At 42.6% G+C, this 23,157-nt stretch overlaps 1 protein-coding gene across 3 annotated transcripts in view; it reads left to right on the top strand.

Annotated features, from left to right (window-relative positions):
* Positions 1–23,157, top strand: part of RUNX1 (RUNX family transcription factor 1) — a 168,436-nt gene that overhangs the window by 98,910 nt on the left and 46,369 nt on the right. For all 3 annotated transcript variants that reach the window (XM_062622286.1, XM_062622284.1, XM_062622285.1), the window contains 2 exons: positions 1,423–1,579; positions 18,449–18,553. In XM_062622286.1, the coding sequence (XP_062478270.1) occupies positions 1,423–1,579; positions 18,449–18,553 (262 nt within the window). The remainder of the gene's footprint in view (positions 1–1,422; positions 1,580–18,448; positions 18,554–23,157) is intronic.

The raw sequence follows: 23,157 nt of genomic DNA, 5'->3' as shown, positions 1-23,157 counted from the left end.
GAGAGCAAGGAAGTGAGAAAAGCAGCCTCCTATAGAAGGAAAGGCTGTGAAATACCTGCGACTGGAGACCTTTCCCATATTATGGGAGGTAGCTATGGCTGGGCGATAAGCATCAAAGACAGACCGAGTAAAGAGGCCACTGGTACTGTGTGGAAAGAACAAGTTTAATTAGAAACTAATAGAAATAAGACTGGGCCGTGACAAGTTTCAGCCAATTATAACTGCATGGACATAAGCTAGAAAATGCTAAGAGGAAGGAAAAATATTGAACTGCAACTCAGAGGACATGATGCAGGACTACTTCCTCTTAGAATGTGCAAAAGGGGAAATAAAAGCTAGAGAGTTTTTTTTTTTCTCTTTTTTGGTATTAGTTCTGAGGTTGCTACTATACACTTGATTGGGGGAACAGAAATGGGATCTAAAAAAGTACGGTCGGGGACCTAATTCAAGCGCTTACTTCTGCCACAGTAAATCAAGAGAAGCACCAGATATCCATTCCCTTGTAGCAGGGCAAACTTGTTCTGAGAATTCAGTCCTGCTCAAGGAGATAAGACAAATTTTTCATCATTTAAAATCATAGACACAAGTCAGAAAATGTAAGGTTAGAAATCTCTGTGTCTCTCGGGACACTGCATCAAAAATGCAGCAAATCCTGTGATCCTGAATATTTGTTTGGTAGATGCTGGCACCAAGGAGCTACAGAGCAAACATTTCAGAGCAGGTGAAAGCCTTTGGCTAAGCGATGGCAGATTTCATTAGTTCAGATCACGGTTTCCATCCATCAGGTTGCGGGTGAGGTTTTAAGTCAATGGTTTGCTTTCAGGCTTCTAAAGGAAAAAAAGAAATTGTTCAGAAAGTTGTGATTAAACATTTGACCGAGGCCTGCTTTTCCTTGGACTCACTCTGAATTTGTGCTGGGGCAACTCTGTTCAGAGCAGCGGGAGAAAAAGGTAGGAACTAGTGCAGCTGTGGGGACTCTGACCCTCTGCCTCCATGAGATGATTCATTTGCTTTCATTTTCTTTGGAATTTTACATTTCCATCGTTGTGCTGACTCCTCTGGAGCTTAGAAGTGATGCTACTGATGTAAATCAGACCAGAATCAGCTCCTGTTACTTGAATTTATTTATTGGCAGTTACAGAAGTATATCCTGGAAGGTTTATTTCATGTGTTTTCCGTGTCGGAGTGCATAGATTATACTGTGCATTTCAGAGGTGCATCAGTGTAAAAACTTTTCCGTAGCTCTATTTTCTGTTCCTAGCAAACCAGGAATAGAAGTGATTCCCCAAACAGCTTCTTAGTCTACATAGATTTTTGTTGCTGCTGTTTTTTCCCTATTTTATCATGTTACTTGTTGATCTTCGGCGCCCCGAATTAAATGTCACGTGAGGAAGCTAAGGCTTCTGCCCCTTGCTTTTGTAGGTGGTTGCATTGGGAGATGTGCCCGATGGGACGCTTGTAACGGTGATGGCTGGAAACGACGAAAACTACTCTGCCGAGCTCAGAAATGCCACGGCTGCCATGAAAAACCAAGTAGCAAGGTTCAATGACCTCCGATTCGTGGGTAGAAGTGGAAGAGGTATGTGTTTGTTCTCAACTACGCTTGGGTCATGTTCACCATTTATGTCAAGTTCAGGTTACATGGAGGGAATTTGAAGACGCCGTCTATGGAGTTTTCTGCAGCAGGGAATGCCGCAGGATCTGGCATAGGCCAGTTCCAAAGACACAGAATTAGCTGCATGTTTTTCTTTGTTTTATCCTAGCCTGTCCTCTGCGTTACCTCAGTTTTTAAACAGTGGAATCTCATTTGGAAAAAAGGCAAAAACCTCACATAGACAGAAAATCAGATCTGACTCCAGCAGCTGGCCCATCAAATTTAGAATAGCACAGTATTACCCATGTTCAAGATTAAATAGCATGTTTCTCAATTTAAAATGAGAATTTTCAGCTTGTGTAAAGACTTGTGACCATTTCAGGGCTCCAATGCACACTCTGCAAAAGCTGGTCTCTGCAAGAGAGTGAGTCAACTTAAAATTGCAAGTAATTCATGCATAGATATAAAAGTTTTCTGGGTTCATCACAACCTGATGAAGGCACAAGGCACTTTTTCTGCTTTTTCTTTTCTGAAATGGGTGTAGAACAATATGCAGTAGTTGTGTTATTTAGTGTGCTCCTGCAAAATGGATAGGATAAATCAAAACAGGTGTCTGGCTTTCTGTATCTCTGTAATAACCAGTAATTACCAGCATGTAAATAAAAAGGCCTTAGAAGCATAAATAACAAATAAGAGTCAAAGTTGACTTAGGCTAAAACTATATTAAATGGTTTTAGGAAGCTGCAGTCAGTTCCTGATACGTGTGGCTCATGTCGCATATGAGTGAGCAGGTGTACAAAGCTTGACCCAAAAGCCCATAAAATCAACAAAGGACCCTTTGCAACTTCACTCTCTGTCTCCAGTCCATAATTTTAAACCCCATAAATTCTGAGCAATTGTGTTTACCTTTCTATTATAAGATTATTTTAAGCACTCTCTTGCTTTACTGCCCTTGTTGCTGTGAGTGGTGTCTCTTGCATGGGTCATGGGGGCTCAGTCAAACCCACAGAAGAGAAGCCAGTGAGCTTCAAGAATGAAATACTATCACACCTTCTGTGTGATACTTATTTATGTATTTTTCTTCTGTTTCATTCATACCTTTAAGTAAAATCAGAACGTAACATTATGGTGTTCCAAACACAGCAGAGTTATTTAGGGACAATTCAGTGTTGTGACATTCACAGATCAAAATAATAGTGTCTGCTGCACTTAAGTAGGTTTATGCATACTACCTTTTTAAGCAAGTTGTGCGATGCTATCTCTCTGAATCAGATTGACTACTAAGGGCTCCCTTTCTCCCTATGAGAGCATCTGAGCCACATCCTGATGTGTGGTTGCATGCACGGTCCTTACAAACATGGACAGAGTTATGAGCATGCCTACAAAGGTGACCCACTTCTGCTCACTCACTCTCAAAATGCTTTATTCCAAATGGGAGACGGGTCAGGCTTCAGACCAAGGAAGTTATCCTGATTATACACAATAGCCTTTATTTGCCTTTGAAGTGAAATGCATCTGTAGATATTCTTCCAATGTAAATGCAGTCAGCAATTATGGAAGAGCACAGCCCTGTTGAAACACAGATGCAAGCAGTAAAGGCATTTTAAGAATAAAATGCCTATCCCGTCCCTCTATATCCTGCAGCATTTTTAGCTGAGGATACAGAGGGAGATGTCTTTTAAATCATGTTGTTTGGGCTGTCTTCAAAATGCACTTGGTGGAAAACACCCGCAGCTGAGAACGTAGCTTCATAATGCTAGCAGGGAATAATAATAGGGTAATGCAGAGAAAATTATATCCATTTACTGAAAACATGAGAGATGCTGTAATGTCTAAAAGTATCAGTCATTAAACATGTTCATTTGTTATATTAAAGGTACCACCTTTTCAGTAAATGGAATTTGCATTATGATTCAGAGATGACTGTTTAGAAGATTCAAATGAATAGCTGGCAAAGTGGTGGAGAAGCTAATAAAAACAAACCTGTAGTTCAGTTCCTGACCATGGTAATGAAGCTAGAAATCATAACAGTGAACTGTGTGATTTTCAAGGTCAAAATCCAGTGGCTGAGGGTGAACAGTCCCTATTCATACAGAAACACTTGGTGAGGAGCATCGTTGAGCCCCTTACTCTGCTGTAAGTGGTTGCTGGTAGCTGATCACTCGTGCACTGACATAAACCTTGTTTGTCGTATCGTATTCAGGTGCTTGGGATCCTTTAGGCAATGGAGTGATTTAGGAACGCTGCTTGCTATTAGTCAGTCTTTGAGGTTAAATCTCATCACCTCCACTGGCTGCCCATCTTTGGAACGAGTGACTAATGTATGCTTTTGTTTATTCCTGGAACAGGGGATTGTTTTCAAAAGGTGGGGATTGTGTGCATTTGGCACGGGATTTCTGAGGTGCTGTTCTGTTGAACTTGCATAAAACCTAAAGCGTAAGGTAGCTGCTTCAAAGGGCATTGCTTCTTTTGATACTTCACTAGAGGAAAATTAACAGAAACTTTGTTTGCTGTGTAATACTTGAGTTTGAATAAGTTCAGTGGCCACCGGTGATAATGTGATTCCAGGAGTATTGTGTGAACAGTGATTGAAAGTTCATGTTGGTTACAGTCAGAGTGGATGTTTTTTGTGTATGTATCTCAGATGATTTAAAATCCTGGCTGGAGAATAAGGAACAGCTTTGACCAGTGACAATTCCCTGTGCATCAGTTACTGTGCTGATGGGACCATCATCCCCATTAAAAGCCTTGCCAAACTGATGGCAATCCACCGCTCTCTCCCTTATAAGAAAGTAGGAAATTGTCATTCTTGACAGTCTTGATAAATAGTTTAAATTTCCTTAGGGAGGCTTTACATGAAATCTACCAAGACAGTCCAATGGCTGTTTCAAACATAAGACTATTGTCCACATTTTCACATAAGTGGCTCTGCGCTGACTGTGAGAGAGTTACAGCAATTCCCCCTGTTTGAGGGTCTGTTCCTGCCTGTCGGCCAGAGCAGATGCACCAAAACACTGGCCAAAGCGTAGAGAACCAAGCTGCGTTTCAGCGTTCCTTTCACATCTAACAGCCAGCAGTTGCCCTGTGTTGCTCTGCCGATGCCTGTTGTTCAGAATTACAGAAAAAACAAAGGGCACTTATTTTCTTGACCCCCAGAATGGGAGCTGAGAATATCACAGGTCACCCAAGACATTGAGATGTTGTAGAAAAGCAATTTGGCTCACTTTCCTGAACAAAACAGATTTACATTGTAATTGGCTGGGCTCCAGAGTTACTATTCCTCACCCTAGTTTGAGAATGCTACTGGGAAAACCTGCCTGTCTGGCTTGTAAGCTTGGTAAGTACTTTCTGAAAGAAAAATGCAGTTTTAAAATTCAGCCAATCTCAGCCCCCCTCACCTGATTACCTGGTAAAAATAAATTAATCTTTATTTTTCTCCTTCCGTTCATGAACACTTCAAACTTCAGAATGCTACTACTGTTTCCTTAATGTATAATGAATGGGTTTAGGTTACTCTGATGAAATAAATCTGATGCAAAATGCCTGACACCATAGACGTTCACTGGATAAAATTAAATAAATAGTTATATTGGAGAGGGAAAGCTTCATGGCTTGGTAGGCATGACATATTTTCCTCATGGAATCATTAATCCCAGTAACTATCATCTTTGTAGAACACAACATTAAGAAAACCCTAACAAATAAGCATGTTTTCCAGATGAAAATTATTATTAATAGGTTATCATAACAGTAGCTAAAAGGGGAGGTGTCTTGGCTTGCTGCAGGAGATCCCAATCTAAAGCTAAGAGCTGGAGCTTCCTGATAGCTCTCCAGCAAGGCCTTTTTAAAATCTGTGCCTTGGAAAGGACTGAAAATTGAGTCTATGTATATTTTTCCTACCTGCTATCGGGATTAGAGTCATGAATAAGTTTTGTGAGAGTTTTCAGTTTCCACAGAGCCAAAGAAATACTCATTTTTCACAGGTGTAGCTGGTAGGAGAACACGAGAGAGAGAGAGAGAGAGAGAGAGAGAGATTACCAAGCATAACCAGCAGTTTCTGCTATCAGGACTCTTCCTTCTGGATATCATTTTGGGGAAGAAAAATCAGTTTTAAGATGGGATCTCAAAAATACTTAAACTCCAGAAATTACTGGCCTGGATTCTGAGTCCAATTATTTTAATTAGTCTTTCTGAAGTCAGAATTTTGCTCCTTCTGTGCAGCTTCAGCTTGTGGTTGCATTATTTGAGCACTTTGTTAAAATTTGGTTTCTTTTTTTACTTAAATGCATTCAAAATTGTTAAAAGTATGTGCAAAACAGAAGAGGAGGCTATTCAACAGGCTCATAAAAATCAGTATTAAGCAGCCTTCTGGGTTCTGGTCCAAGCCATTGGAATGCTTCAGGGGACACAGTATCAGATACTGGAGTAACAATGAGCTGCTCTTGCCAGGCAGGACAAAAATAGAAGAAATCCAGCAGCAATCAAAACTGAAAAACGAGTCAGTTTGTTGAGTTTAAAACCAACCACTTATTTATACTTTGGATTGATAAATATGTGGTGCTATCAGGATGCTACGACCAGCAGGAAGGGAGTTTGACTGTAGGGAGATGGGCAGGTCCTTTGAGTCATCCTCCAGCCCTTCTATTGTGCCGGGCACGGGCAAGGTTGGCATGGCCCTTGGGAAAAGGAAGCAATCAAAAGAAGGGGCCACGCTACTGGTGCTCACTCCTGCTGTGTGTTAGAGGGTCGATGTTTATCACAGGGTTTTTCTCCGACCAGTAGGGCCAGGAGCGCTGATTTATATGTAAGTGATTCAGGGTTGTTTGGTTGTGTTGTTAGTTTTAATCAAGATTTCTGTGTAAACCGAGCAGCCGTGGAAGAATTCACCGTGCAGACTCCCTGCACTGGTACAGAGGAGTTGATGGCTATTTCAGGCCAAATAGCCTGGGTCAGCTTTAGGTTGATCAGCAAACCCAGCCCCTTCAAAGCTACACTGCCTCCGTGCTGGCCTTTGGCAGGGACGTAATAGCAGGAGGAGGGGAAGGGAGAAGACTTTCTCACTACAGCAGTGCCGCCTGGGTCGTCTTCAGCACACAGTCGCTACGTGCAGCCGGGTTTGCATGAATTGCTGATTGTGTAAGAAAGTATAAGTGTGATGCAGCTCCGCACGGGGGTTTGACTCGAAAAACATCATGTGGTCTGTGAGGCTGAGCATGACTGCAGCTGGCCTTGCCAGCTCCCAAACACTCTCTGCTGGGTTACTTCAGATTTCGTCTGGGCGAAAAAACTCTTGATCAGAAAGCGTCAACAGGAGAAAAATAATGGCAGAGTGATTTGGAGAACTTCCTGTCTCCGGGAGCATTACTGCTGTAAACAGTGGCCATGCCAAGTGCTGAACCACTGCCCTCAGTCCAATAACAATAAATCTATTTTTTGGTTCTGCAGAGCTCTGCTTGTACATTTTTGAAACTCAGGCTAATGACGAGGATGAGGCAGACACTGTCCTCCGAGCATTTTCTCCTTTTTTTCTTTTTCCAAGCTAAAAGGAACAGGAATTGGGTTTACGAGGATACTACTTAGGGGAAAAGAAGTACCTCTCGAGATGAAAACATCAGATAGTTTCAAGAGATCTGTTTGCCTTTTTATTTTCCTTTGGATTTGTTTTCCTTTTTTTTTATTTATTTTGCTGTGCCTTCCTTCAGAGGCTGCATGAGTTCTGGTGAAAAACAAATACTTATTTTTGTGCATACCTGTGTACCTGTATATGTATGTACCTGTATTACAACTCAAATACCAGCTGCTGTTTTGTCACCAAAATATAATCATTCTGAGAGATGAATTAGGGCCTTGGCTCCAGGGCTGGCTAGTGAACTTCAGCTGACTGGCCTGAGGCATGCAGTTCTTGTCAGCTCATTCAGGATCAGCAGAAGCGAGGATGCTTACGATTTTGTTTGGGCTTACAATTGCTGTCAGGAGAATCTTTTCCAGGATAGTCATGTGCATAAACCCTCAGTAGTGCGAATCAGTCTCTGTTTCCTTCTAAAACTCCTTTAACAGCAGAGAAAAAATAGCCTTGTTTCTTTTACCTTAATGCTGTGTGACTATCCAACTCTTTTGCTCCCCTCCTACTTTTCCCATTATTATTTCGACACGGTTTTTCTCCGCCTCTCCTAGTCGACCTTATTCCCTTCACCTCTGTCCCTCATCAATCTGTCTCTTGTCCTCTTTCCTCTATCGATGCCTGTCCCCTTTGAGAGCTGTTGTCTCTCAGCACAGGTTGCTATTCCTTTGTGAGCCTTTATCACAGGAACAGGTTTTGGCTTCAGAGTGTGCTACTAGGAATTATCCTAAGTTCTTCCCACCCTTTCCTAATGTTCCCTCTGGGGATGGGGAGCTACCTGCCATGTGGTGCAGGGAGAGAGCAGGCAGTGCATGGGGAGGAGGTTCTGGAGACCGAGTGGAGGCAAAGGGAAGCAGCTGCTTTGAAATCTTGATGCCGTAAGAGCTCTTCAGTGGGGTGGTGCTTGGCGCAGTGTGTATGCACATCAGTTCCCTGAAGTTTAGGGAGGAACTGGAGGGAACACTTTGCCAAGGCCACAAAGTTTCCACAGGCTAGACTTCATGCACCACAACTCCAGTGAAACCACGTCCGTATCTGAGGTCACAGGGGTTGCTCTATGTTTGGACGTTGTCTCTGGTGGAACTTGGCAGGTTCTGAGTTCGTAATGGCAGTGTTATCTCCCTCATCACTGACTGCATGGATATCCATCGAGTGACCCCAGACCTCTTCTGAGCTCTGAAATCAATGAGCATTGCATTAGCGTAATGACAGCACAAGGAGTCCTTCCTCTTAAGAAAATGAACTCTGAGTAAACAGTCCCAGTGCACACTCCCATACTCAGCTAGCTACTGAAGAAGTGACTTGTCAGGTTTTCTTTTGGCGTTCACCTGCTTTAGGCCACTGCAGGCGGAAGTCCCTCACTTGCTAAAATGGCCCCGATGATCATGAAAGTGCTCCTTGCCTTTTGTATTTAGAGCAGCATGTTGCTCTTCCAGTGAACCCACACCTTCCTTGTTCCCTGTACCTGGTGCCTCTGCCTGCAGCCATGCCGAGAGGTCTTCATTGCTCCGTAGGGCAAGGAACATGTTTGTTCCCAGGTCTTGCACTGTACCAGAGCACTGAGGTATGCCAGCGCCTGGCTGGACAGGTAGCCAGACTTGGGCTTGTCCCAAATGAAAGCCAGTGCTGGAAAAAGAGAGAGGAACTGAGACAAAATCCAAGTCTCAAAGGGCATTTTCTAGGATCATGGGACAATGCACCACGAAATGAAGGTGCCTCAGAACAGGATCTGCCAAAAACCACAACACCCATTACGTCGAGGTTTTCCTGGTCTGACAATTAGGCAAAAGATGAGAAGAGGGCTTTGAGGGATGAAGAAATCATGGGTTCAAATACAGAAGTCCTTGGAGAAGAGAGTGGAACAAGGTGCTCTCCTCACCCCAAACACTGCAGCCACCAGCCCCGAGAGCCACGCATGCAGCATCCCTCTGCCTGAAGGACCTCTTCTTCCTGAGGACCTCCAGCTGCTGGGGCCACCAGTGCTGAGGATTCTGCACCCCACCAGAACCACCTGCCCATGGCCCCTCAGGGAGGTGCGAAGTGCACATCTGAAGTGCACCCTACAAAACAGAGACCTTCCCTGGGGAAATGCCATTAATGCTTAAAGCAGCCACCATGAGAGGCTGTCAGCGGGTGAGCCCCAAGCAGCAACTCCTGAACCAAACCTCCCAGAGGAGAAGGGGCAGAGGAAGGCTCAGACTATGGGTTCAGGCCAGCTGACCATGATGAGTTGCTCCTTCCTGGAGGCTGAGCTTGCAGCCTCGAGGGCATGGGGCTGTTCAGCAGGGGAAGCGCCCTCAGGTGTCCACCATGGCTGCTGCTAGGCACCACCTGGATGGTGGGGCGGGAGGTGTGAGGGGTGTAATTTTGGACTTAAGCATTTAAATCAAACCTGAATCCCACTTCAGGCAGCTAAATCCTCTTGTGAATCTGGGCCTTAACCTTTTCATGTCTCTGTCATCACCTGTAAAGTGTGGGTGATAATTTCTGCCTCAAAAAGCTTATTAATGGTTTGAAATTATAGCTGGGTTAAGAACTATTATTAGGCTTAAAGATCCCAAGGCATTTTCTGTGAGAAGGTGGTAGCTTTGCATTTAAGTCACTTCATTTTGAACTGTCCTTTCCATCTGGTGTTCCTGTTGCTGTTTTTTTCCCTTTCCCTGAACCATCCAGCAGTGACATAGCAGTCTGCTGAATGATCATTTCTTCTTTCCGCCCTAGAGCTGGACGCATTTCATGGAGGCTAAGTCATTTCTGAATACCTATTCATAGACAGCCCAGGCTCTGGTATAGAGAAGCAGTTCATTTTAATCTAAAATGATACTGCACTTAGAAAGTAAAACCAAAACAAAACACCAACACAGTGAAATTCCCTGGCATGCTATAGGTCATGGCTTGAAAGCAGAGGTTCAGGTTTTGGGGTAGCCTACTCATAGGGCATAAGAGATTTCTATTAGAGTCATCTCTAGGGAATAAATAATTCTATCTCAAAATCTGTGTTTAAACATTAGTGACATGCCATTTGTATACATTACGTATATAGTACCTCTTAAAAATATTTAGACCATAAGCATTGCATTTTAACACTCAAATTGTAATCTCCTTGTGCTGCCACTCTGCTACAAAGGCTGGGCACCCCATAGCATCTCATTCTTCCTCTGCTGTAATTATTGTCTCCACCCAAGTTCATAAGAATTTTATAGTGGTTACTGCAGCAGTTCCACTTATAGTTAGAGGCTGCTTGGCTTTTCCATTAAAAGGTCTTCCCCCCCATCCCAGTCTTTTAATGCCTTAATCCATTTTGCAAACTTGATCTGCAGGCTTTCAGTCTAAGAAGGCATCCCACCCTAAAAACTCAATTAAAACAGGTCACTTGGTTGTCTTTCAGAACAGAATGGAAAAACACCTTTTCTTTATATACCGTCAGACATTGTTGTAACTCTGCTGCACACACTCACACATGCGTATACATATGCCATCTCCATCAGAAAGCTTAAAAGCTGGTATTTACATAGGATTTAGACCTGAAGACGCTAAAGTACAAATAATGTTCCTGCCAGCCAAATTCCTACCACAGCTTAAAATATTCTTTCTTCTGAAATTAGGCAACATCACAATATAGGCGGAATACCTGGTGGTTTTGTGTGTTTGCAGACTGTTGATGGTGACATACAAAAGTGACTAATGTCTATGTTAACTACTGGGTGTCACCTTAAGCTGACTATTGTAGGACACCCTGTCTTCAGAGACCTCCTTCTTGCCACCTCGGCCCCAAATCTCTTAATTCTATGCCTCTTCTCCTCAGTTAGTTAATTTCATGTCCTTTCCTATAGGCTCAGAGTTATTCTCCTACCCATCTTCTGCCGCAGCTCCCTTCCTGATAAATGGCCATGACCATTTAGTACCCACACCAGGTATCTCCTGCTACTCAACTGCCACTTTTCTTTCTTTTTCTCTAAATAATGCATTTGTGGCATCTCTGCTGAAGCACATTCACTTCAGCAGAGTGAAATAATAACGTGAAGGTAGTAGAAGTAGTAACCTGAGGGAAGGAACCTGAAGGAAGCCAGCTGAGACTGCTGCCTTGTGCCTAACATTTTAGACATGAGCATTTCAAATAAGTGCATTTTAAATCCAGGTTTCTGGAGTAGAACAGGGCCACCAGGTGCCTTCAAGGCAACCAGTGGATCAGCAGCAGCAGTGGTGGCTGCACTTTTACACACATTGTTAGGGAAGGGATTAGCACAGAGGCCCCTGCGAGGCGGGAGGAGGTGTTGGAGGGTGTCATCATGACAGCACATGGGACTGGGAAGTGAAACCGCTCATCAGCGCAGAAGTGAAACTAGCTGCACGCAAACTCTTGTCAAATTAAAATGTAAACATCTGCCCAAAAGGAGAGAGAAAAAGTGTGGCCGGTTTGGAGAGCCGAGTTCCACCCTTGCAACACTTGAGAATGTTTGTGCAAGAGAGAATCACTCTTCAGAGGGCTTCAGATCAAATCCAAAAGGTGTTAGTTCCTACTATGATGGGTAAAAAGCAGCATTCAAGCAAATATGGGGCTCTGGAATTGACAGTGGCATGTTTTTGGGGTGCTATGTGCTGTCATTTTTTGTTTATTCCAACAGGAGGATGTTCTCCTTTTTTTTTTCTGAGGAAAGGGATTTGAACGTTGGTACCATTGCAACACAGCAAAGGGCAGGGGAAGCAACTTCTGGACCTGCTACCTGCCCAGGAATTCTCCAGCGCATAGGGAAATGTGCAGTGTTGGTGACAGGTCTTGTAGGCTGCCTGGTATACCTAATGACAAGGGGCATGCACAAAACACTGCTCTTTGTCATCAATACGTGCTTACTGCAATAGCTGCTGGGGACCTGAGCCAGCTTGGTTTTAACAGCTCTAAGTTACACTGAGTATAGAACCACCTTCTGCATCTGCTTAATTATTTCATGTCCACAGCTTGCAGACTTAGGGTTACGTTTTTGACACCGACAGTTTCCAGAAGACTGCCAGGGACTATCCCTACCCAGATAATGGGCTTGAGGTAAAATTCAGTCTTAATGCCTTCTTAGGCTGGCAGCGTCTCTATTAATGTTACTTGATTTCAGTTATGTAATTTTGGTTGCTTAATATAGTTCCTGTGTTGCCTTAGGTTAAATGTACATGTGCTTCACCAAAATAATGCCTTGAAATGATTTCACCCCAGACACAACCTTCTTCTAGCCTTCTAGCTCCAGAATTCATAGAGCCATGGCAAGAGAAGCAGGCTGTTCTGGTGCTTTCTGCCATAGCATTTACTTGTTAGCCAGGAAAGATGTTTGGAGAATGAGCAGGGAGGAGAAAAGAGTGAAGTGCATGTCTTGCTTAAGCATTTGGTAGCACTGCAGGGAGCTGGGAAGGGAAAGGGAGAAGCCAGTGCTAGCGACGCTCCTACAGCAGCAAGTTGCATATCCACAACTTACTGCAAAGCAAATTCAGTAGTTCATAGCTGGGTCTAAGTTTGCAGCAGGGCTGCTTCTGGCCATTACATGATAGCTTGGCACCATATAAATGCAGAACAAAACACCTGTTGATTTAACACGATGGAGATTTCATTCTGGGTAAGTAGAGGCTATGTAAACACAGGTATAAGAGCTTCCTGGAGTGAGACACTTGATAGAAATGTTCAAAAGTATACCTTTTATGCTGACCCAGGCTAGCTTGGCAGGAGGCAAGTATGTGTATTTCCCGAATCTCCACCTTGACACACGCTTGCACCTACAAGACATCCATGTAAACACACAAACAGATCTGTTGCCAGTGCAGCTGATTTGCATGGGCGGTCCTTGCACTTTTGGGGCCATCACCCAGATTTGCTGACTTCTCCCCATGTTCGCATTTGTCTCTTTGGGCCATTGGCTTGTGGCAGTTGGATTTTGTAAACCATTTGCAGCAGATGAGGTGAATAACAGTTTTTTCTCATATTTAAATTCCGTGGTATCTGCGGTGCTGATGGTAAACAAATGATGCTATTTCTTTGATGCAGCTTACTTCAGCTGCAGCTTTTTTTCTGACGAAATAGCCACTGGACCAAACACAAAGGGCAAAGTTTAGATTCTGACTGTGTGAAACTGTCTTGGGGGTGTGAGAAGAGGGTCACCACCTGAGCACAGAATTTGGACAGTTATTTTGCAATTGGACTTGGATACCTACAAAAATATTTCAGTTGTATGGTGAGCAGCAGTTATTTAACGAAGGATCAAATTACATTGGCCCTTCTTGTCCTGTTGATTACGTTGGAGCATTTAGGGACTTAAATGATAAGAATGGCAAAATTTGGCCCCAATGTATAACAGTCAATGTTTAAGAATGAATATGTGTGTGTGTTTGTATCGCATCCTGCCCAGAGATGCAGTCAGATATGTTATCAAAATGCAGGAAACATCTTCACTTTGGCAGATACCCAGGAAGATGTAGTGAGAAACTGTAAAGATGTATAAAATTGATCATTTAGCATGGTTTAATAAAAGTAAGTATCTAAGCACTAAAAAGTAGAAGCCGGCTTTAAAAAAAAAAATATCATAATCTTTCTTACTAGAAACTGGAAGTCTCTCACTAATATAATAGAAATATCTGTAATATAATTTGTATTGCATTTGTGTATTACATTTCATATTTTCCAGCTATACCTTTTGTCCTTGTCAGCACAAGCGTTCTTGGCTCCTTTCCTTTTTTCTTCTTCTTTTTATTTAATAATTTACTGTAACAATTAAAATAAAAACCCAACCAACCAAACAGCAAAACAACTCTAATGACACTTCATCAGAATAAATCCCCAAAGCAAAAGATAGTAACCGTAATAACCACATCATCTGTTGGCCTCCCTTTCCTCTCCCCCTTCACAAGCAAACTTATGGAGCTTTAACTCATTTTTTCTGCCCTCATTTGGATGAACCTTTGTAAATGGAATCAATGTCTCTTTTTGCCTGAGAAAGGCGAATTAAAATGAAGTGATAAATTCAAGATGTGACCTCTCTTCCCTAAAGTGTGTCTGCTCTTACTGGCCTTTGCATCTGCATATGCAGCCACTTTTAAGTGTGCCTTCCCTCCCCCAGATCCATCTGGTCATAACAACTGCTCAGGATGACTAAATCAGCGCACAGGAGCTTCATGTGACCATGTTGTCACTTGGGATTCATTTTTCCCCCTTGGTTCCTCTCAAACATTCCCAGGGACCACGACTTACAAGCCTATTGCTCCCTCTAGAGCCCTTCAGTGCTGTTCTGGGGGACCACTTAAATAATCTCTCATCATGCTAGATGTGAGCTCCCTGCTCGTTTTGCTTCCAGCCTCTGTCAGATGGGATGCAGACTGAATGCAGACTTCAGGTTCCTGTATTGCAATAGAGTGCACAGGCACAATACCTTCAAATGCTTGGGTCTTAGAAACTGATCTTCACCTTTTGCTGGTCCAGGAACAGTATTGCTGAGCAAGTGCTGGCGGACAACATTATGCTTTGTGATTCCTCTTCAGTTCTTGCAGCTTTGTAGAGCATCGGGGAATCTCATGAGCAATCCTGTGAAGTCATGAGCTCAGGACAACTGGTTTAACCCATCTGACTTCGGCTGTCAAATCAGCAGTGACTTCTGAGGGCTTTTTTGGTAGTACAGCCTCTAGCAAACCCATCAACAGAGTCTCCGGGTGTCATTTCAGAAGTCAGTATTGTATTTTGACCAGAAATGCTGCTGTTTCCATTATTTTTTTCCAGAATGGTTCTGGCCTTAATGCTCTTGCAAAAATAAACATTACCAGGCAATTTTTCGTACTCGGCTTGTGAGGGAAGACTTGATGGCAGCAGTGAGTCTTGCGCTCTGCCCTTACACATATGAACGTATGCTTGACGTTTCCAAAGGCAGAGCCCTGTCCTACATCTGGAGAATTTAATCCTTGTGCTCATGAGGTGTTTTGTGCCTGATATTAGGAACTGCCAGGGATAGTTACACAAACAGCAACAGCCTCTGAAGTGACTCTTGCACCCCAGCAAGGCACAGATTGACACTGACATCACCCGTCAGCCCTCACACCATTGGCAAACACTCCCATGATGACACAGTAGTGATTTGCTTCATATGCTGAGGGATGCACCACAGATGAAGCTAATTTGTGCATGGTTTTCTGCAGATTCATGGGGCTGTTTAACACAGAGGGTCTCAGATTTTGATATTAGCTCATGAAGGGCTACATGCTGTCTTGCTGAGACTGCTAGGACATCATCAAATTGTCATCATGACTGTTGAAGGCATCCAAACCAGGCCAGCGTTTCAGAATTCCCTCTTGAGGTGTTTGGTCCCACTTTACAGTCACTAGAGAGGTTAGTCCATCACTTAGGTTGTTTTGGTGGCACTCACTCCTTCCTGAGTTGAGCAGAAACACTAAGTGCTCAGTGTAGGTCTTCTGCCAACAGTTACGAGGTCCACTTCTTAGGCATCAGAAATCATGGCATACAATACAGGCTGCAGTGCTAGAGAGGCTGAACACAGCCTCCATTGGCTAATCTGGTATTACTTCGACCAGTTTAGTCTGCTGCACATTGCATATGTATGTGTGCGTGTATATGCATTGCGCTTGTGTGTAAGTGTATTATGCAAGAGCATGTTGAAAATAAAAATCTGTATCATGGCTGTATCATAATATATAAAAGCAAGGAGGAGATGTCTATAGTCCTACTGTCATCCCGAAACAGGTATATCCATAAAACACAGATTTCACTAACAATACCTCTAATTTTAATCTGCCTTTGTCAACCAGACACATAAAGGATGAATAATGTAGAAGCTATGAATAAAAGTGATAAAACCACTTAATAAAGCTAAATGTAAATGAAACACTATAACCAGGGAAAAAAACACAGCCAGAATTATTGGTAAGCAGCAATGAGTGACATGTAGGTTTATGGTTATATAGTCCTGTGGTTAACCAGTATGTGGTTAATGAATAGTCTTCTGTCAACAAGAAGTAAGCCAAGTATCTTCCTCCTTTTGCCAGCTTGTGTCACAACCATATACAGTCTCTGAGATCTAGTGTGTTCTGTAGAAAATCTTGAAAATAACTTCACCTCCCTCTTCTTTATTCTTGTAGGCTGGTAATGTGGCCACATTTTACTACATTTCACCACTCTTACAATTTTATACTGCATTTCTTTTCTATCTGGAAAATCAATCCACAACATCTAAAGAAATAAATGGACTACATAGTCTAGCAGAACAGCAGAAACACCTTACCTAATGCATCAGTAGTTGTCAAAAAAAAAAACCCAAACAAGCCAAAACCACAAATGGGAAGCAAGGTGGAAATACCTCAGATTAGTAAAAAGAATAAAGTATCTTTTCAAATTCTCTTTCAGTCTTAGTGATCTGGGTGTCGTATATAATGATACAGGGAAACTTTCTGGAAATAAACTATTTTTGGTATTTAAAGTCTGTCAAGGACACAGACATCTTTGGTCTGGGTAGATGTAGGACCCAAGAGCTGAGGTCCAAAGGCCCTGAGACAGGGATCTGAAATGAGTTTTGCTTCTGTTGCAGTTTGTACCATCTCAGGAACTGCTTTCTAATGAGGATGTGGAGGTGGGAAGAGACTGACCTGGGATTTGCAAGGCTTGTGTTTCAGCTTCTGTTTTGACAGGGCTGTGGTTCAGGATTATAGTTGGATTTAGTGGCAGCAGCCAAAGTGGTTAGCATCGCTGGCCACAGGCTTCCTGTGAGATCATGGCCAAGACACTTTATCTCTCTACAGTTCTTCATCCACAGAGTGGGAAGAATACCTCCTTAATTCACAGGGATGTGATGAGGACAGTTTCCAGTAACAGCTATGTGTGCGTGTTCATCGTGATGTTGATGCAGACCATTAACACCAAAAGTCGGAACTGCATTAAGAGATGTATTGAATTGCAAGTTAATGTGCATGGGGTTGGGGTAGGGGGAATATTTCTGCTAGAGGCAGGCATTTATATTTATACTTACATTTAAGTTTGTATTTATTTATATAGATAAATGAAGCAAACAATGAGAATGTGAAGTCTTAAAAGGGAAGGAACTCAGCACTCAGGAGGGCTGGAACCAAGTGGTAAACTGAAGCAGGCTGATCTGTATGGGAAAGCTCACACAGCATGTGCCCAAAGGAGGAGAGCCTTAATTTTCTTACAATAGTTCCTGGTTATCTAACTTGGGGTGATGTCCCTTGGTGTCTCTTACTGATAACTAAGATTCCTGTCGGTATCTTAGTCCTCTGTGATGCTCAGATAACTGTGCTAAACCTGCTGACAGGCAATGTTTGTGTTGTTGTCCAGGCCAAAGCCACAATGAATGCATGTATGAGGTCTTATCAGAGCTGCAGAATGTTAACTTTTGTTATTTAAAAAGGCCTGAAGTAAATGTTGGCATTTCACAAAAGCAAATCCAGGGGTAGCAGGATCTGAATACACTGCAGTCACAAGGGGACGCAAAACCCTCCCCAGCAGCCATCAGAATGAGTACTTTTCCCAACTCGGAGCTGTGGCATGCACATAACAATTTTGAAAGGCCTTCACAGTTTTCTTACAGGATAATAAAGCATCTAGGCATAATGCTCCGCTATGTCTTCATAAAATGTTTTAATTCTCTGTGGACAAGCTGTAGGGATTTTTTTTTTTTTCCATTCTCTTGTTTCTTGGCATTGCAGTAGCTGATTATTTTTAAAGGATTCTGGTTTGCAATATGGAATTGATCTCATGCTAGCTCCAACCACAAAGTGTGGGATTTTACGATCTGTCTAGGGGATCTGAGCACCCAGTTCTCTTTAATTTTAACAAGCGCTGTTGATCAGATTCCCATGGCAGTTTTGGAAGAGTCAGACATGATTTCTAAGCCTTTCTGAGCTAACACGCTGTAGAAAGTACAGATAACATACCAGCAGTCATGCAGATCAGATAAACTCTAACTGTTAGGGGGTAACCTCCTTTTCACAAACAAACTGTAGATCATTTAAATAGAAATTAATTTTTTTTTCCCGAAAGCCTTGAGTAGTTGCCACAAAGGGAATGCGTCCAGTGCCAGGCAGTTGTGGGGTTATATACCCAGCTTTCTGGGCACATGTCTGTCTTAAATTATGGACAGCTGAGGTGTTTTAGTGCCATTTGGTGTGTTTGAGTGCTATCTGAAATGGGGAGTACACATTTTCCCTACACATATGCTCAGTAATGGTTTTCTTTCCTGTTGCAGGGAAAAGCTTCACGCTGACTATCACGGTCTTCACAAATCCGCCACAAGTAGCCACATACCACAGAGCCATCAAGATAACTGTGGACGGACCTCGCGAACCCAGAAGTAAGTGAGCTAATGACAGCATTTGCAGAAGACCAGGTTGATGGTTTAGTATAGGGGTTCATCACCACCCTCATGAAATACAGCTGTATCCAGTGAATGTGGGCAGTGGGTATGTATTAAGCCAAGGCTGTCCTATGAATGGTTTTAATTATGCCTTCCCAAAGCCTTGTTTTTCATGAGTGTCCAGCTGATCTAGAATATGATTTGCATTGCATTTCTAAAGTATTTATCTAGGGATACCTTGGATCATACCCAAAAGCTGACAGAAGGGATGCTGGTAAAAGGTGGGCAGCATATACCTTCTTATGCATCATTTCTTGCTAGTCTTGCCTTTCAGATGTTAAGAGGATTTTAAAGCATTGGAAACCAATATGTCATTGATCTAACTTTTCAAGCTCAGCCACCCTGCAAAATAAATACGTGCCTGAGAGAGGACACCTGGTTGCTGCCTTGTGGAGTTCACTGTATACCTTGAGCTGTTGTATAGACGAGGAGCACCCTTTTTCACAGGCAGACAATCTTTCCTATTTGTTTTTCCTTCAGTTTTTTAAAGATCTAAGTACAAGGAGGAGGTGAATGTTTGATATCTCCATGGGAATACCCGCACCTCTCACACAGGCAGTTGTTTTGTTCTGGTGGTGAGGGCAGGCTCTTTTGTCTGCCGGGTGAAGTGAGGGTGGAGCAGATGGGCAGGTATAGATGCTTCTGCAGCACATGCACTGCCTGTTGCCAGAGGCAATCATTAACCTCAGTCATTAGCCTGAATGGGGCATTTTCATATTTTTATCAAAATGCCCTGATGTAAATTGAGGTTTATGGTTAGCTTCTTGCACTCCTCCTGCACATTTGGCACAAGTTCTGACTGTTGCTTAAGTGGAATCATCCCTGGAGAAGAGAGCAGCAGTATTCAAGCACCCACGAGAGAATGAGACTCACAGCTTTGGGTTGCTTAACTGGGAAGGGATTTGTGGGGGAGAAAAGAAAGGTCTGAAACTTCAACTAAAATAGCTTAGAAAACTCATGTCTTGCCTGGGCATTTTGTTCTTTATCCTTCGTTTGTCTGAGTTGCATCATGATGTTGCATGCATTTAGTGGAAGTATCCAACCTATACTTTTTGGATTTGAGGCCAGAATTTAAAAAAAATATAGCTGCTCGGGTAAGGCTTCTTATTTAGTTTGAATTTATTTTCCTGGAAAACTGTGGCTGAGTTGTCCCTAAAAAAATATCTCTGGTGAACCAGGCAGCTGCGCACATAGCAGAAGATATTTGTATATGCAAGTTACAGATTTGCATATGCAATTAACCTGAGCATGTTCATAGTTTGCAGACAACAAATAAGTTTTAATTTTTTGAATATGAGTCACTAGAATGGTAAGAAGCAAAATCATCCTCCAGGCATAGCTGCTGTTGTAAATCAATTTCTCAGTTGGTATGATAGTTAATATTTAATAAGATGCTACATTTTAAAAAGGAAGTAGAGATACAATACATACTGAAGCAACGTACGTATCTCCTCAACTCAAATGTATGTGAAAGCTTCCTTGTAAATGATTTCACTTTGTCGTAGGCAAATCAGCTGCATAGTGGAGGAGGCTTTTGGCATGTCAAGGGAAGGTCAGGCTCCCCCCTCAGCAGGAACGCTCAGCTCCCATTATCACCAAGTCATTCATGATGCAGCATGGAAGGGATTCATTTTTAAGTGGGCTGCAAAGCCCTTCAGTCTGAGCTCACACCAAGGGTCTCTGAATCTCGGTGGCTGCTGCAAGCTGTCTGGTATCTCCTCTCTTCTTCATACACCTGATTGAGATAGATACAGACTCGCCTGAGAAGACACACCATAGGCTAAGAAGGAAAAAAAGTGCATTCTCCATTCTGAGGCAGTTCTGGAGGGCTGGGGCTGCTCATTTATTTTTCTATGCTCTAGGTTGGTGGGTGTGCATCCTATTTTGCATCAGTTCAATTAGATCACAGGCTACGTGTGTAACCTGTACAGAGGTAGATTACAGGGCTGTTACCTGCACAACTCACACACAAGATTTGCGGTTAGACATATCAAAACATGCATGCCATGTACTGAAGGGATTTAAAATGCTATCAGCCTTCTTGTATTGAGACCAGAATCAAAACAAGAACTGCTGGAGTGTTTCTAGTTTCAGAAATCGGTATTTGGGAATGTTCATGCTTACAGACCTGAGCCTCACTCACTTGCTTAAACTGAAGAAATTACAGAAATACCGAGGTGTATTTTCTAAGGTGTCCTGATTCAAAAGAAATCTGTGGAAGAAAGTAATGGGAACAAAATCAGATACTGCTGTCTCACAGAGATCTAGGATAAATATGCTGAAGTCCAGCAGTAGTTTTGATTCATTTACTACATGTTTATAGTCATTCTCAGATAGCCTGAGTTCTCCTGAGCACCTGCATTCTCTGAGAAAAATGCTGGAAGGTAAGGGGCCAGTTCTGAAGATGGATGCCATCTGGGACCACAGTCAGACCTTCACACCAGGACGGTTTTTAATGAACTTTACAGGACATAGAAATACTTTCTAAAAAAACCTCTAAGATTGATTAACTTAGGAAATAACAGAAACATTTTCGTTCGTCTTCAGAGAGTATCGGATCAAGAGCAGTTTCTGAGCCAGTATTAGATGGATTCTCAAAGTGGAGGGGGTTATTAATGCACAAGGACAGCCTTTTCAACTAGGTGCGCTTGGGGAAAAATCTTCGAAAAGTAATACAAAGCAGGATTTGAAACCATTTTTTGGAAAACACAAGAATACTCAAACCAAAGGCTCCAAAGGCAAATATGCAAAGTGCAGGCTTTTTGGCTCATTGGGATGCATGGTGATGTCATGATAGGTGACAGTAACATGGTGTGTATGATCACATGTGCCACTTTCACTCTGCACAAAGGCCTGCAGACTTTGGGTTCTTGCACATCCCACTGAACATTTGGTCAGGGTTACTGTGAAGGCTGGGTTTTTGCCCCGCAGGATATTTGCCTATGTAACTACCAGGTTTGCATTTACAATTGTGATAATTACTTGTGCATAGGACTTACCCCATTGTCCTTTTTATGCCACTGAATTTCTGGCTGTGCCTATCCAGACTATACTTCCCATCAAATTGTCATGGCTTACAGGGAGAGCCAAGGTACTTAAGAATCTGGCTCTTTCTCCACTGCTTTCATTATGTATTTTTAAAAACTCTTTTGAACTTAGCAATTTTATTCCACAGCTCTGAATAAATGCTTATTTTCATATATATATATATATATAAAAAGAAATAATACTGCACTGTCAGGGAGAAGGGCAAGATGAGCTAACCCATCATTTTCTTCTCCAACTTCTATGATTCTATGATTCATAAAGCAATTTATGTTTTTATGAGCTAAGTCCATGGGGAAAATCATTAGCAGTAACCAGATCAAGAGTAGTGCTCCTGATGAAAATACTTTTGGTTAGGAAACTTGGTAGAAATAGTATGACTCTTAAATTAAATATTTCCCTTAGGCCATTTGACCTACTGTGTACATCTGCTGCAAAATTAGGTTTTTCTTCTTTTGACTGCTTCTTTCTGTTTTTCTCATTGAATTGTTTTAACCTACATAGCTCTGAAAGATTTGCTAATGGACCAGGTGCCTGAAAATGGTGCGGAATGAAAAGGCTACATGGATTTAACCCGAGTGGGCCTGAGATGTTGAAGGTTAAGCTGGACATTAAATGTGATTACCATGCATTGGATATGTGGTTTTCCCAAATACTTTTTTGGCATTCATATGTCAAAGGGCAGGATGCTGAGGAACAGAGAGGGAATAATATTGCTGAGCAGAATTTGAGAAGGAGCTTAAAAGGCTGCTCGACCAAGAAGTCCCTTTTTAGAATGGAAATTTCCTTCTGCCTCCTGGGAAAGGTAGCCAGAGAGGGTGCAGGTACACCTTTGGCCAAACACAATTAAGAGCACCCCCCAGATCCTGATCTTAAGTGATCCCATCTCACTTGTAAGGTTCAAGGAAAGCCCATGACCTGTAGCTGTTCCGAAGTAGATCTTCAAAGACCCCCTTGCCTGCCATTAAGTCTTTTTTAAGGAATCCCAAGGGCTGATGGTGTTAAGTGCACCTGACCTGCCAGTGCTATCCCCATCCAACCTTTGCCCACACGCTTAGACTCCCATAGCAGCCTCTGGCAGGGGAGTCAGCAGAGCTGGTGAGCGGCCAGCATCCCCTATCCCATGGCAGAAGCAGGGGATACTGCGCATGTCAGGCTGGGAAGGAATGATTCCTCTGAGGATTTTACATCACTTCCACCTTGAGCCTTTCATGAAAGGAAAAGCCAAGCTGTTCTCAAAAAAAACTTTTTTATCTCAGCTGAAATAATACTAAATGCCTTAATTTCTTGCTTGCTTTCACTTGCTTGCTGCAAGTGCCTCCATCTGTTGGAAACTGTTATACCAACACACAGTTCAGAAACCATGAGGAAATGAATCATCGTGTTATGGGAAGAGACCCTCCATATAAATTTCAGTGACGGCTTATCAGCCCCTTCCATTCACCTGAAGACTTATAGTGTCTAAAGGTTACTTAGGAGAAAATGTGTAGAGGTAA

This window comes from Pezoporus occidentalis, unplaced genomic scaffold, assembly GCF_034315485.1.
Source record: "Pezoporus occidentalis ecotype Australia unplaced genomic scaffold, CSIRO_AGI_Poc_V1 ctg24, whole genome shotgun sequence".
Taxonomy (NCBI): domain Eukaryota; kingdom Metazoa; phylum Chordata; class Aves; order Psittaciformes; family Psittacidae; genus Pezoporus; species Pezoporus occidentalis.
Note: the sequence above shows the minus strand (reverse complement) of the source record. Positions and strands in the feature narration are given on the sequence as shown.